The 15,875-nt window shown below is 40.4% G+C and overlaps 2 protein-coding genes across 2 annotated transcripts in view; one reads left to right on the forward strand and one right to left on the reverse strand.

Annotated features, from left to right (window-relative positions):
* The window catches only part of LOC104967303 (cadherin-8-like), a 20,645-nt gene extending 11,227 nt beyond the window's left edge, over window positions 1-9,418 (forward strand). The window contains exons 3-6 of the mRNA XM_010796715.1: window positions 1,594-1,715; window positions 2,423-2,540; window positions 7,702-7,953; window positions 8,097-9,418. Coding sequence (XP_010795017.1) covers window positions 1,594-1,715; window positions 2,423-2,540; window positions 7,702-7,953; window positions 8,097-8,590 — 986 coding nt within the window. The 3' untranslated portion in view covers window positions 8,591-9,418. The remainder of the gene's footprint in view (window positions 1-1,593; window positions 1,716-2,422; window positions 2,541-7,701; window positions 7,954-8,096) is intronic.
* Window positions 9,419-15,447: 6,029 nt separating this feature from the next.
* The window catches only part of LOC104967304 (unconventional myosin-IXa-like), a 17,121-nt gene continuing 16,693 nt past the window's right edge, over window positions 15,448-15,875 (reverse strand). The window contains exons 3-4 of the mRNA XM_010796716.1: window positions 15,715-15,860; window positions 15,448-15,598 (exon numbers count right to left, since the gene is read on the reverse strand). Of these exons, the coding sequence (XP_010795018.1) occupies window positions 15,448-15,598; window positions 15,715-15,860 (297 nt within the window). The remainder of the gene's footprint in view (window positions 15,599-15,714; window positions 15,861-15,875) is intronic.

Genomic DNA, 15,875 nt, shown 5'->3' on the forward strand with positions numbered 1-15,875 from the left:
GGGGGGGGGGGGTTCTGTCTCCCTGTCTCCCTCTGCCCTAATCCATCTATCACCGTCTATCAGCCTGTCAATTTCCACTCTCCTCCCTGTTTACCCCTTCTTCTTTAGAGTGGCCTGTCCAGGGGCCTTTTTTCCTAGGGCATTCTGTCCACTGCTCTATGTTAAGGTTTTATTTGAAATCAATTAGAATTAATACAAAAACATGTATATTTTTCTGGTAAAGTTTTTTACCAGACAAGCTTATTGTAGCTAACAAAAGGTACTATACACAAACCCTACATGCTTTTTCTCTGGCATTAATGAGTGCATTTGAATCTAGGAACACATTTCTTGGGAAATAAAGGTAACCCCAAATTATCATTATCTTGTAATCACACTGGCCACTCTATATAAAAACATTTCTTGCTGCTCATGATTACTAATTTAAAGAGGCCCTAATATGGTTTTTGGGATTTTTGCATTTTCCTGTAGTGTGTTATAGGTTTATGTGCATGATAATGGTCAGCAAAGACTAATTTCCCAAACTCACGCCCCCCTGCCTGAAACACCTCCATTGGACTCCTTTGTTTTCTTCCGTAACATAGTGACATCACTATGTAACATCACTATGTAATACTCAATATTCTAGTGGCTAGCACCACAAATTGTGCGTGATGAGAGTGGGACATCTCTAAATGGTTGACCAATCGCAACAGAGCCAGCCAGCTAACCAATCAGAGCAGACTGGGCTCTGGTTTCAGACAGAGGGTGAAAAGAGGTGCTGCAGCACAGGCAGTATGAGACAAATAAAGAGCTTTTTGAACATTAAAGCATGTCCGAGTTAAAGGGCCACTTTTAAAAAAGCCTTTGATATTAGGCAAGAGAGTTCTTGTTATTGGCTACCATGACAGAAAGTCTTACTGCAAACGAGATCCTAGGATGCCCAAAAAAAGACACAATACACTTGTCATTCATTCTTCTTTTAAGGTGACAGTAGGGGTAAGTAAATGAATAAACAGAAGTCAAATTAAAACACAACAGTATCATTGGCTAAAGTGGCAAAACGCTCTTGGGCCCACATTAATTGCTTTAAAACTTGTCATTTGCACTGCTGATTAATAAACACCAACGTTTACGGGGACTCTCGAAAGGGACTGTCAATTGCCAGAGATAAATTATTCAAATCAAAATCCAATCTAATTAAACTGCCTTTTATTGTCTTTTTAGACTTCAGTTACGAATGACTTATTAATATGCATGTTTTAACCCTGATGTTTTAAACATGAAAGTGTAGAGGGAGATTTTAAAATACACTTTGAATGGGAATTTGTTCTTTCTTTTCTGGTGCCTAGACTCTGTTATGCATGTGACTCCTGCTAAAATGTATATTGATGTGACTTATCATGTGTCCTCCCATCAGCTCAGGAAATGAAGGGAGAAATAAGGAGGGAAAATAAAGGAAATTAAAACTAGGTCACAGAATTTACCTGGGATTTCATTCCTTGTTTTGTTTACAGTTTGATTGTCTTTTCTTATTTATCTCCTTTTGTCTCTCCCTTCTTTGATTTCCTTTCTTTCTATCCATCTATATATCTATCTATCTATCTATATTAGGAAATCACAGTCAGATATCGAGGGCAATCGTTGCCATCCGAGTAATGGACATTAATGACAATGCGCCTGAATTTGCCACCGAATACGAGGCCTTTCTTTGTGAAAATGGGAAACCTGGACAGGTAAGAAAAGAAGTGGCTCATTCATCAAACCACTGATCTATCTTCTTTCTCTCACTCCCTTTGCTTCTGTCTCTCTTTCCTCCCCTGTAATGATTGGCCACATTGAGTTATAGCCTATTTATTTCACCGGGAAACTACCGAGGTGGGAGTACAGTCCCTTTTCTCCCTGCCCTAGCTCTCCCTTCACAGTGTGCGCAAAGCAAAAGGCGGAATGAGAGCGGTCAGGATTGATCAGAGTGGATTGTAATTCAAGACTGCCTTTCATGTCCTCCTCCAGATGGCACAATGGTTACCCAAGCCAAACACTCTAGACAAGTACTTAGCATTATCCTTCTCATCAATCGACCTCATTGGAGGGACCTATGCACGTACAATAGGAAGCTTTATTGGAAGGACTGATCAAAAAGAGGAGCCAAAAAAAATTATTCTAATTTCCAATCAATCATAACGGCACGATAAAACCTATGATGACGGATTATCAGATAGAGCCAGGAGCCTGAAAAGAGTTCCAGACTAGACAGGACCTCATTGATAATAATCTCAAACTCCGGGAATGAATAGGGCATACATTTCATCAGGTGTGATGCAGCCAGTATTAGATTGAGGCAATCTGCGGTGGCAAAAACAGAGTAATGAATAGGCTGCCTCCTCTAATGACTTCCAGTGCCTCTCTGTATAATCTTCTTGTCTCTCTGCTTTCAACACAGGTAATCCAGACTGTCAGCGCGGTGGACAAAGACGACCCAATCCAGGGCCACTACTTTGACTATCGTCTAGTTCCTGAGATGCTCAACAACCCCAATTTTACTATAAAAAACAACCAAGGTGAGGAACAAAAATATGTTACTTCTTTGAGTGAAGTTTCTCTACATTTCTTTAATGGCTTTCCAGGCTAATCGCTAACCCTTGGCGTGTTAGCCATACTCGAGATGAAATGTGGTGGATCAGTGTAGCTCAAAATTAGCAGATGTGAAATTGTCTGGACACCAGCTTCTTTTTTACTCCCCAGTGCATTTTGAGGGAAACTAAATGAATGGGATCCAAATGGCTTTTCCTGGTAGTCTCGCAGCTCAATGTAGGGTGACTTCCTTCCCTGAGCTGTTGCATTGTGGCAGATGGTGCTACATTTATTTGCTAAATACTCTGATTGGTTTATTTGCCGTTTTCGCTCTGTCTTTATTCCATTCCTCTTCGCCTGCCTCTACTCCATAACTGGCTCCGAACAGGCTGTGTTCATGATGATATTGTGTAATGTTTTCAGCTCTGGGCAGATCATCTTCATATGGTACTAGCCTTCTGTTTCGGCGTAGAGGCTGCAGGCTAACTTACTGCAAGTGTCCATAAAATTCAGGTCATCCAATGGGCTCGCCATTTTTAACAAAAAAAAGCTTTTACTTTTGAAACAGGTACTTCAGCAAGGTGGAACATGAGTGTCAAAATCACAGGCAATTCAAATATATAAATATATTTTTTACCTCTTTTGAATGGAAGGGACCTAATCATATTTTGACTGTCGAGAACATGCAAAATCATGAAAAATGGAGAGATGTTTAACAAGCACTTACCTGCTGCAGAATACTCTTAACTGTGAATCAACCTGAAAGGATATAAATAATGCAGGACCTGGAACCCTGTCCTTTTGTTAAGAAGACATTTCAAAGTTTCTTAAGATGATGTTACAGATAAATCCCCCCCAGAAATGTTTTCAGATTATTCATAAACACAGACCTGCGTTATTCCAAACAACAAAAGCCCTCTCACTAGTCTTTAACCACAGTAAATATATGTTGTAGTTCCGCTCTATATATACTACATACTGCATCAACCACTTGTCTACGGTATTGCCGATTGCAAAGAGAGACAAGAAGCCCGTCGCACCATATCCCCCAACACTTCAGTGCCTATTTCTATCTGAATGTGCAGCTGTGGGAGACACTTGAGTGAAGAGCATCAGGCTCCTGTGAACCTGCGTGGGCTGTTTTTGTTTGTGATGATGGGTTTAATCGTAGGGATTGTACAGTGAAGAGGTTAGAGGCTGCTCACACTGAGGAAGAAGGCGATGGTTTTGACCAGCTGTATAACATACCAAGCACTCTGACTCAGGGGTTCACCAGGCGGGGTCGCAGCACAGGCCAGCAGCAACATACATTCACTATGCTGCCAAGAAATATGGCTGATACAAAAACCTTTCCAGACTGATTTGAACTGTGTTAAAAAATTATAAAATAATCATGCAGTGTAATATAAAACAACAAACAAAATACCCAATTTCTCATTTAATTAGAACTATTTGCTCATTACTTAATCTGGTATCAGTATCTCATGGTGGAAAATGTTTTTTATTACTTTAAATCAGTTGGTGAATTTATCACAACTCTCTACTGATGTTTGTCAAGTCAGGTTTTAGCCTTTTATATTATTCAATGCTGTAACCTGTGGCAATTTTTCTCACTCACATCTCGTAAAATACGGCAGCTCGGTCGGTGTCCCAACACTTCAATCTACTACGTTAAACAATATAGCATCAGCAAACAACTTTATTGGGTTCAGGCAACCAAATTACTTGACAAGGTTTATGTAATAGTAATAGGTATGTTTGATATGAAGTTGAGGTACATACAGTATTTAACTTGCATAGGCTAAATAAATTAAAGTATTTGCTTTCACACAAGATAACCGCACCAGCCTCCTGGTAAACGTTTTCTGAACCATCCAGCCACCCTAGACTTCTTTCTGACCTGACTTCCTACTTTAAGTCAACCATAACAAGAGATTCTGACAGTTGTTGAATCTGTAGGGCTCTTGCCTATAGTTGCTGTATGCATTGACTTAGGAGTTAGAACGGCTGCTTGTGGTGACAGTGGCTGTGACACTGTTCAACTATCTATATTACAGTAGGATGAGGCAGTATGCATGATCTTTTATTCCTTGGTAGACAGCGACACTGAGTCTGAAGCCGGTCAACCGCCATGAAAAAACACAACAAAGACAAATTAGCTTTGGCTTTGTGGCTAATGTACTCTTGTCCTACAATCACGGAGAAGTGTCTTGGTTGCAGCTTGTCTTGCTGTATGAGCAACGAAACATACATCCACCTTGGGAAAAATGCTTGCTAATGATTGCAGATACTGCAGGCTAATTATCTAATCAGCTAAAGCACCGTGAACAGCGTAAAGAAAAACCCTAGCCGCAAAAATATCAGTGTCCGCCAGTTTAGAAGTTAATTGTTGTATTCCTTTTTTTGAAAAAAATAAAAAGAAAGAAAACAGATACAGTAAGTTTAAACAAAGTTATACTACTTGTACCAACATTACCCCTTTTGTTCCTTCACATTCGTTCATATTATGTTGCTACTAATTTGGCATTAATCCACAGCTGTGCTTACTTGCTCACATAATCTTCAAAAAAATAGTTTCAGACTGTTAGTGTCAATGCTGTCATTTAGAACCTCCCCACAAAGCTATTTGTAGCAAACATTGATCAAATGAGCTTTTGTTATGATGATGATTAATATTTCAATGTACAGAGTTTCATCAGAATCCATCAGCTGCTAGATGAAACACTTTTGTTCCACCTTCAAATATAATAGGTAGTAAAAAAGAGAATTTTTTTAACTCCTGTAAGTTCAATCAATTTGAAGGTTATCTGCACACCTGCCTCTCTCTTTGAGTAGCAGACCTTCCCTGTCAATTGGCTGACAGACAGGAAATGTTTACTTCTATTTTTACCATCTATAGTTAACATAAAAATGACCTGTATATGAAGACGAGCCCTGATGGATTTCTTCAGTAGTATATACTTGCAAACTCACCATGCACTGTGGAATGATCCAAATGAAATAGGACAAGTTGATGCTCATAAAGCAGAGCGTACCACTTCGTGGCAGAAAATAAATCTGAGCATATGTTCACTTGAATTGCAGACTGTGCAGAGCAAATAATTATATGATGAGGCTTTGCATCTTTTGATCACATTTTTTCTCTCAGCGCGGCTCGTCTCTTTGTTGCGTATATCACAGCATCTTCTTAACCCTCCCTCTTCAGTGCACCCTCAAGCAGAGAGACAAAGGTTACACTATCAGAAATTCTTGTACGTTTTCCATAAGATCAGCAGGAGTAGATTCTTATGGGAATGCAAGTGTTTGATAATGTGATCAGGGTAAGGAGAGCCAGCTAATGAGCAGACAGCTTCATAGAAGTGTCATCAAAGAGCAGCTGGCACCTTTCTGGGTCGACATGTGCCATCTTCTAAGTCAGTGTCGTCTCCATGGTCCCTTCATTTCTTCGGCTCTCAAAGGGGAAAAGCCAACTTTGGCTCGCACTTCTTCAAAATTCCCAAATTGGAGTGTGGACAAAAAAGGAAGGTGGCTGAAATCTATCTAAGGCAGGGGTGCCCAACCTTTTTTGAATCGAGAGCTACTTTTAAAGTTGCCAGTCTGCCGAGATCTACCAGTCCAAATAGAGAGGCGTAGCCATTACTGACAGCCTACTACCAGGTAAATACACACTTGTACTTGTATAAAACTGACCTTTGTACGATTAATACTTCATGAAATACTGCAGATCCTTTATCTTAGCCCTGTCTAATCTACACACATACAAGTATTTAACTGAAGTTACACAACAGTGTTGTTGATACAGAGTTGGAGTTTATTCACACGTCACATACTACAGTGGGTAATGTTTTCAAGAAACATTGAACAGTGCTGCCACATATGACACAGGAAAAAAAGAAAAGACTCTGAACCCTTTCTTTGCCATTATATAAAAATAGTGTTGCTACAAAAGTATAAATTAGGCTTACTAATAAGACAACTCAGATCTGAAGCTACACAGGAATCTGCTGCCAAAGTGCAATAAAAAAGACAAAATTAATAGAATCAAACCCTTTTTTTGTTGCATTTTAGTAGATTATAAAAAGAAATGCCTTTAAAATAGGATGCAAGCAACACTAGTTTCTTAACCTGAATTGAGACTATAATCAATTTAAACAGAACAGATCTTAATGTTTGCATTCTTATACCATTTTGTACAATAATTATAATGAATAAGTTCAAACAAACTAAAACTTACAGCTGATTAATAACGGTATCTAACTTGAGTTTTTATTATATCAAAAACCTGTTGAAATACTGTTATTTTTACTGTCCCCAAAAAGCGCGTCGGCAGCCTCCAGGAATGCTTCTTTCACAACTTTGCTGTCTTTGAAAGACTTCATGTGTTTCGCAAGAACGTGACTGACATGATAAGATGCTATGGTAGCAGCCTTGCTCTTGTTGTTGGGCCTGGTGAAAATGGACTGCTGTGCATTTAGCTGTCCTTTCAGGTCCCTCCCCTTTTGGGAGCGTAGGGCAGAATTAGGAGGGAATTCCGTCTACAGCGTGTGTGCACTGTTTTGAAATGCCGCTCCTAAATTACCCTTCTTCGATAAAGCCACGCTCGCATTGCAGATGAGACAGATGGACTTTGAATTGGAATAGATACAAAAATAATCATCCTCCCACTCAGAGTGAAAATTATATATTTTGGGCTTTTTTGCTTCTGCCATAATTGTGGTCTTGTGTGTGTGCGCACTGTCACTCCTGTTGACACGGACAACGTCAGCTAACTAGTGCCCAATGCCCACCAGCCACGCCCCGACACATGGGGTCACGCCGGCCAATCACAAAGCTTTGATGCGTTCAAGTGCATTATTCTGGCACAGGACGATTATGTTATAGGAGATTAACGTTAAAACAGAATATTGTTGTTCTATTTTCAGACACATCTCGCGATCGACTGGTTGGGCACCCCTGATCTAAGGCATTGGAATTCAAGAGTGTTAGAAAGCCTAGTGACGATTGATAGGAAATTAGTTTACCCTCATTCTGCATCGATTTTAACACCACTTAAAAATATAATTTCGGTCTGATGCTAACATGAATAATAATAATAATAATGGTGTTTTCACACATCTTCATCTCTGGCTTTACCTTTCTCTCTGACAGACAATTCAATCAGCGTCCTGGCCAAGCATGATACCTTCCGGCGACAGAAACAGGAAATGTACTTCCTGCCAATCATAGTGACGGACAACGGGAATCCACCAATGAGCAGCACCAACACCCTGACCATCCGAGTCTGTGGATGCAGTAAGGATGGCATCGTCCAGTCCTGCAACGTGGAGGCCTACGTCTTACCTATCGGCCTGAGTATGGGAGCTCTCATCGCCATCCTGGCCTGCATTATACTGCTGTTGGGTGAGGAGTTTCTTTATTTTGCATTGCCACATTATTGTTAAAACTTCCATGATCTGCTTGTACTAACAGAAAATGCACCTGCCAAAGCTTGACCGAGACTTCTATTTTCTATCTTCCTTTCTGTCCCTCCGTCTTTCTGACAGTAATAGTAGTACTATTTGTGACCTTGAGGAGACACAAGAATGAGCCTCTGATTATAAAAGACGATGAAGATGTGAGGGAGAATATCATCCGTTACGACGACGAAGGAGGCGGCGAGGAAGACACAGAGGCCTTCGACATCGCCACGCTGCAGAATCCGGATGGCGTCAACGGCTACCTACCGCGCAAGGACATCAAGCCCGACCTGCAGTTCATGCCCAGGGCGGGACAGCATTCTGGTCCAAACGGCGTGGATGTGGACGAATTCATCAATGTACGGCTCCATGAGGCAGACAATGATGCCACAGCGCCGCCTTACGACTCCATCCAGATCTATGGATACGAAGGTCGGGGATCCATGGCCGGTTCACTTAGCTCACTGGAAACGGCATCATCAGACTCGGATCAGAACTATGACTATCTCAGAGAGTGGGGCCCACGCTTCAGAAGACTTGGGGAGCTCTACTCAGTGGGCGAGAGCGACCGCGAAACCTGACCTTTGGTTGGTTAGAAAAAAAGACCTTTCCGATTTCTTTTCTGTCCACATACTTGTGTATTAAACGCTAGGGGGTTTGCTGGCTTTTAGAAACCGGTGTTTAAAAAAAAACTGTTAATAAAAAGGCAGGCCAACTTTTTGTATTCTTCTTAGAGTGAGGTATAGCAGTCGTCATCCACTACGTCAAGCGCATTGTAATTGTTGAGCCAAACAATGTCTTTATTAGGAGATCTATGATTCTTGTGGAGTGTAACTTAGATTCCGTTGTGGAGTGTCTAGCAGTATTATGGGTGTTAGTCAATTGCTGAGATTGCCAGTAGCAGAAAAACCCTGGGATTGCTGGTAGTTGCCTGATGAAAGGGAACAACGAATATTGTTGGGTTTTCTGAAGCGGATATTTCATGCTCCATTGACAGAAAGTTGGACCTCAGAAAGTGCAGAGTGACTCTTGTCCGATGTCACCCTAGGCCACCCAACTGATCGGCGATATGAAGAAAGTGACAATGAAAAAGCAATATATGGTCTACATTACAATGATGAATGTATGTATGATTTGAAGAAGGCAAAAAGACAAACCAGTATTGGCTTTAAGGTGAATTTGTTATAATTTGATATGTTCTACAGTGGCCACATTTATAAACTATCTAAAGCCCAGAGAGGCTTGCTTTATACAACTCTTTGTATTTACACGCTACAGGTGTGGATCGCAAGTGTTACTAGCCTATAAAAGACTGACGCGAAGACAAAAAAGAGAAATGTAGAAACTCTGAGGCCTTCTTTTTACAGAAGCAACATTAAATACAATTGTAATCTACTGTTTTTTGACAAGAGATGTGTTGATTCTTCATTATTGTTCTCAGTTTTTGAATTTCTGTTATTAGAATCATCTTTTATCCTGTGCTGACAATTTGAAGTGAGTGTGTTTTAGATTCTATCACATTCAGCTGTTTTTTCACTTGAACACTATTTCATAACAGCCAAACCATATCATGAATTTATTGCAGTTGATAATGTAGACTAGATGTAAGCAAAGCAAACAAGAGCTCTAAGTAACAATACAGACGATCTAATTAATTGGGACTGCAGGAATGGGACCTTTCTGACACATGCTAATTCTGTGTAAAATATATCTCATATATTCTGAGGTACAGCCAGTGAGCGTCTGAGCACAATAGTCCAATTGATACCAGAGTATATGTGACTCTCCCTAAACATCAAATCTCATTTAGGGAACACAGATTGCATTAGCCCAAGAAAAAGGAAAACACAAATCAAGACTGTGCATATTGTGCTTACACTGTATGATATAAATAAAAAAGACTTGTAATGTACATAGAGTTACCGCTAATGTCATTAGCTTTCAATGAGGTGGTAGGTTTGTCTCTGCACGTTAGCTCTTGCACATGAGAATTTCAATGGCACTACAGCTGCGTGCATACTCAGTTTGTACTGATACAGTATTATGGCAGTTCTCGGTAGACTTAACAATATATATGGAATAGTCCTACATGCAGATCATATTTTGTACTGTGCTTTACTGCTTATAAATGTGTATGTTCAATTATTTACTCCCTGTACTGTAATCTAAGATACCCTGTATTGTTTCCTACTTTGTGAAATATATTTTTATAAATATCGCTGATTGGCTGTGGTTTTCTTTTGCAGATGAGAACTTGAGGGCAATTAAACCTTGCACATTGGATATTCAAATTGTTAATGGGACCTTCCTACCATTTTTATACACCAACAAGGGGCGAATTACTTGTAATATGATAATTGGATAATGGCTCCGTTGGCTTCAGAGAGAGCTGTCTGAAGTTTGAGAAAAGAACCCTAATGATGTTGCAGTGATGTCATCAGGGTTATTCGGCCAATGGCTTGGAGGCTACAAACTAAATGTGTTTAACAAACTTGAGGTGTTGAGTTTGAAAGAGTTTACAAGACATTGGGGAACTAACAAAAGTTGCAAGTGATTGTATTATGAGAGCCAAGTTATTTTGTAGTTTGATGCTAGAGTTAAGAAATCTACTGAACTATCGTTTGTTCAAACTGTGTCTTGTGATTCCCTCAACTTTATGGAGGTAGGTTACTACTGTGAATGTACCCTAAAATGAATCACCTGGTCTGTTTTGGTCCTTGGTTTCTTATGGGTTTGACTAAAGGTTATTGCACCAATTATGTAAATGACAACATTTCATCAGCTCGTGGAAAGCCTTGAACATTGAAGAGAAATATTGTAATGTAAATGTAGAAAATACAACTGGACCCATTGTCAAAGTAACAGGAAGGCTGCATTGAATCTCTTATGCTTCATCAAACAGTGACCCTCTTTGTCACATAGCATATTCTGGCCATGGGCTCCTTTAAAGCACACATTGTTTGTTCCATTGTGTTTCCTGCTGCTGTGGTAAGCACGACTTCTAACCGACTTGACTCAACATTTTATTACTACAGCTTTAGAACTGAACATGCACGCTAACACAGCAGTAAGATAAGAAAACACAACATGGAGGAAAGAAAAGTCAAATGCTTATCATTTCCCTAGCAGCTTTTCCTTAGTTTTAAAATGTTTCTGATGTTGAAGGCAACCTTTCATCCCTATAGGCTACAAGTTGCCGTTTTGCTTTTGCAGAAAATAAACTGTCCTAAGAAAGTGCTTTATCAGTTTGACATTATGAAGTTATGACAATTCAACTTTTATAAAATATAGCTAGCAGTGCTGTTTAAATAACTTGCAGGATTAAACAGAATGTGTCCCTGTCACACAGATAGGAACAGAGCAGTCCTTTCAAATATGGTCACACTAAATTATATATATATATATAATTCTAAACAGCAAGATATAATTAGAATAATGCGACCTAATCTGCCGTCTATCATTATCTTTGTCTTATCAAACCAGGGGGAAAAAAATGTAGACTTGTGTACGACTGTTATTCCCATCTCAGAGTACCAAGGGAGATAACAATTATGCATTAGAAAGGCCTTCATTAAAAATAATTAATCTGGTACGTCAATTGTGCTGTGTTACAGTGATATTCATGTGCTTCTGTCATTTATTTTATTTTTATGAGCAAAGAAGATTAGATGTAATGCAATTTCCCGTTTATTGCCTCTTTTTATTTGTACTTCCTTTTGTTATCCTTTTTTTTTAATACATGTTAAACATTGTCTCGTCTTTGTTAATCTTGTTGAAAGATTAGACTTCTGTTCGGCTCTATCTGATATTGAAGTTTCTCATAAATGACAAAAGATTTTTGATCGTATCAATTACCGGCTGTGCCTCACTGAAGTCAAAGGCACAGAATCACACAAATCCACTTGCGCGTATATATAGAGCGTGCAGTACAACATATAGGCAGTCAATTGCTCTGCTTGATAAAGTTCTTAATAAAAACAATATGGATACTATTGCCAAAGATACATTTGATGTCAAAGATCAGAAATATCAGAGGTCTTATCATCTGATTCCACATTGCTTCATACCTTTTCCAAACTTTCCAGGAGAGGTGTTGGTGGTTCAGATGCTTTTGCCCTCTGGGATTGAAAGTGATGTTAAATCTGGAGGCTGCTATCTGTACACACCTGATCCATTAGTCAGAAAATCAGCCACGGAACACATTTTACCGCCCGATATCTACAGCTAAATGATAGCACAAATTGTTTTCCGGGATGTACGACCCCGGCAGGTCAGCAGACTCATTTGTAGTCAATCTTCATGCACCCCCACTGCTGTGTATGGCTGCAGGTCTAACAGAGGTTGGCTAACGAAACAGTAAATCAAATTATATTCTTCGTTTTGTCACGTAATGGAAGTGTCCCTAGGGTGACAACCTTGCACTAGGTGTTCCCTGCTGATATTTGGAAGATTGTATAAGGCAGGCTCGTGGCTCTGGCTCGTTTAGAAACTGTAATTACTGTTGCCTGGCAGAGATGCCCTCAATTACAAAAAAACGTTGGTGCATGCAAATTAGGAAAGCCGCTCTCTCTTCTGAATTTTTGAGATATGGGTATCATAGGTTGCTATGTCGTACTCCATGTTTGTTCTTTGTGTTTTTCATATTTACCGTTGTCCTGTTTTGGATTGTGTTGAAGTGTTTGTATATTTCCAACTTACTATACCTCAAATGGTATGTAAGCGCTTTCAGTTGTTGTTTTTTTAACCATAGTACATTGTATTTGTTACTAACTAAAAAAACGATATTTGCTAAATTAATCAAAGCTTTTCAGACATTATCTCCCTAAGCAACCGTCCTGTTTTAAGTACAGTCCTTATAGTGTTAAGTCTTTTATTTCAGAAACTAAAAATACCTCATGCTCTAGTCTAGTAGTGTATTGTTTAATTCAATGTCTTTCCCTTTTGTATCATCTGCAGTGTACAGACAACAATCATCTGCCTTACTCTCATACCAAAAGAAATGTGTCTGAATTCTGTGATGAAGTAAGAAAATATAATAGAGATGGAAGATGTCCCTTATTTATACTATTTCTTAATATTGGTAAACCCGACATGGCTTTGGAAACATAATGATGTCTGTGTGTTTGGATTTAGATTCAGGCCCAATTCCAAACCACACCCTACCCACTCCCACTCTGTGGCAGAGTGAACTCCGTGTCGGAGTGACACTCGCAGCTCAACGAGGCTCCCTCCTATCAGATGGAGGGTGTAAATACAGCAGCAAGCTATGGGACAAACTCCCCTCTCTCCAGCAGAAACAGGAAATGCAGTAACTGTATGTAACAACGGTTTCAAATCAGCGTCTCTTGGACAAAAAATGTAAATGAATAACTCAAATAAAACTCCAAACATATTTCATTGTGTTACTTTTTTGTAAAGCTCTTTCAGTTTTAAACCTGATGTTTATAAGCTTCTTAGTTTTTGCAACAGTCTGTAAATATACACAACTTTATAATAAAATGCACACATTTACCTTTTTCTAGACCAGGGGTTCCCAACCTTTTTTCCCAAGAGCCCCCCCAAATGACTCCTGTTGGAAGTCCCCCCCCCCCTCACACACACACACACACACAAGGGGGGGAAGGGGGAGGGGGCGCAACAGCGGTAATTACATTTTAAAAGTTTCAAAAATGCTACAACTACTGTCACAAACTGGATGAATGTGAAGTATTTTGTTAAAGGAGGATGAAAGCGTAATTAAGGAGCACTATTGGAGTTGTATGCCCGCTGTATGAAGAAATTAAAGGACTGCGCAAGTGGAAACAATTCACAAAGGGATTAAACTGTTGAGCATTAAACACATGTTCAAATTAAGCCGGATTTTACCGATGTGTTTATGTGGATTCAAAAGTCAGAAATAATCTACAAAATGGAGACCGGCATGGACAATGACTATGTTTTAAAAATGTGCTTATCCAGAAAAGCCTGGTTTGGACACTTTACGGGCAGAAGAAACATTTCTGTCTTTTTATGCCTTTATTAGCTACTAACTTGAATTTGTATTCAAATTAATTAATCAATTATTTTTTACATTTTATTGTAATGTAGAGACAAGGCTTTTAGTGTCAATCATGTATTGCATTGCAATTATATGTAAAAAAAAAAGAAAAAGAAAAGTCTAAATATGATATTTGGCCTCAAATCATCTGAGGCCTGATTTTCGATCAGACGAGATCTCTCTCCCCGTCTGTGTGTGAGGGGGCGGGGCAGTTTACACACATGCAGCTGCTACATGCAGCAACACACAGCAGGGATGGCGGAGAGAACGCGCTCCGAGGTGTGGTTAAACTTTACCCGTCTCGACATGGGCGGCGCCAGGATTTATTTGCTGCAGTAGCTTAGCAGTTGCTATATGACAGCACGGCGTTGCTAGTTAATTTTCTAAATAAATAAACAAACAATACCAGTGGGCCAAGCACGAGCATGTTCCTATTGTAGCATTCATCGCTATTCAAGATCATAGATCACGAGCCTTCAATGTCGAAAACGTTCTCTTTATTTTCTGGTATTGGGAATCACTGTTCTAGAATCTAGACTAAACACAGGTATGATCCTAAGTTAAAAACATATGAAGTTATCATGAGGTTGTTAACATCGCAATTTATTAGCTGGAACTACTTGTAAACAGCTTGTTTCCTGACGGACACACACAGCATTGAGACCGGTCAGGTAGGGCAGCAGGTGAAGTCAGGACCGATGCAGACTCGCTGTTTGAGGGCTTGATAACCCACTCCCCCTCCACACTCGTTGGTTTGGAGCAGCACTTAAAGTACAGAACATGCAAACGGAGGGGTAGTGTGTAGGGGTAGGGTGTGGATTGGAATTGGGCCTTATTCTGCTTCCCTTCCTACTTGCTGAACCTCCGTACTTTTCCATTCACCCAGCCACTCCCACCCTCTCAGCTCACCTGGGCATCTCATCCACAACCGAGCCAGTATATAAGTTTGTTCTTGCCACTCATGCAAGACTCTTTAGAACTTGGCTCTGGACTGGTTTCCAGTTACGGACCCTGACCTGTCCGGTAAACCTTCTGAGATCTGCTTCCTACGTTCTTGGTCAGTGTCTCCCCTTGGCTGTTGGCTGTCACTGGGGCGCTTACCCTACTGGGCTTCCTGATCCTTGGCCCCAGCCCCTTTAACCTATCTTTTCGCCTGTTCACTACATGTAGGTCGGACTTTGTCACTACTTGTGTTTGGTTAATTAACCTACCCCTTTCCTGTACCTGCTGAGTTTTGACATTGAAGGTCATTACTACTGGACACCGACCCCTCTGTTGTCCGGCGCACATCAATCTGTTTATCAAATCTGCCCTTCCTACCATTCCAAAAACAGTTGCCACAGAACTCCGAAATTTCACTCTCTGAGTTCTGGTGCAAAGAACACTTGTACACCACCTTCATCACATCCCGTCCTGGATATGCTGCAAATGGAAAGTCCTTCCGGGGTTCCCAGCAAAACCCTTGAAACAGGCATCAAAATACGTCCAGAACTCTTGCGCCAGGTCTCTCACCCGCCACGCAACCATGGCAAACATGGCTGCCCTACCACAACTGGATGCCGGCAGTCAGGAGATTCAAGTACATGAAAATCTTCCTCCTAAACGGTACAATCCCACCAATACCGCTCGCCACCCATTACTTATCGACCCTCCTCCAATCCCCTACACCCCTTCCTCGGAGTCTCGTCCTCAGACACGGCCTTGCTCCATCCCCCACTCTTCTCTCGAACCTGTTGGACAGGGCCGTTCAGGATGTTGCGGCCCGCACCCTCCTGGGATGCATCTGGCCGAATCCGTAAGCCGCCTCCGGACATCTTTTCAAATCATCA

Source organism: Notothenia coriiceps, unplaced genomic scaffold (genome assembly GCF_000735185.1).
Source record: "Notothenia coriiceps isolate Sejong01 unplaced genomic scaffold, NC01 NC01_scaffold00037250, whole genome shotgun sequence".
Taxonomy (NCBI): Eukaryota; Metazoa; Chordata; class Actinopteri; order Perciformes; family Nototheniidae; genus Notothenia; species Notothenia coriiceps.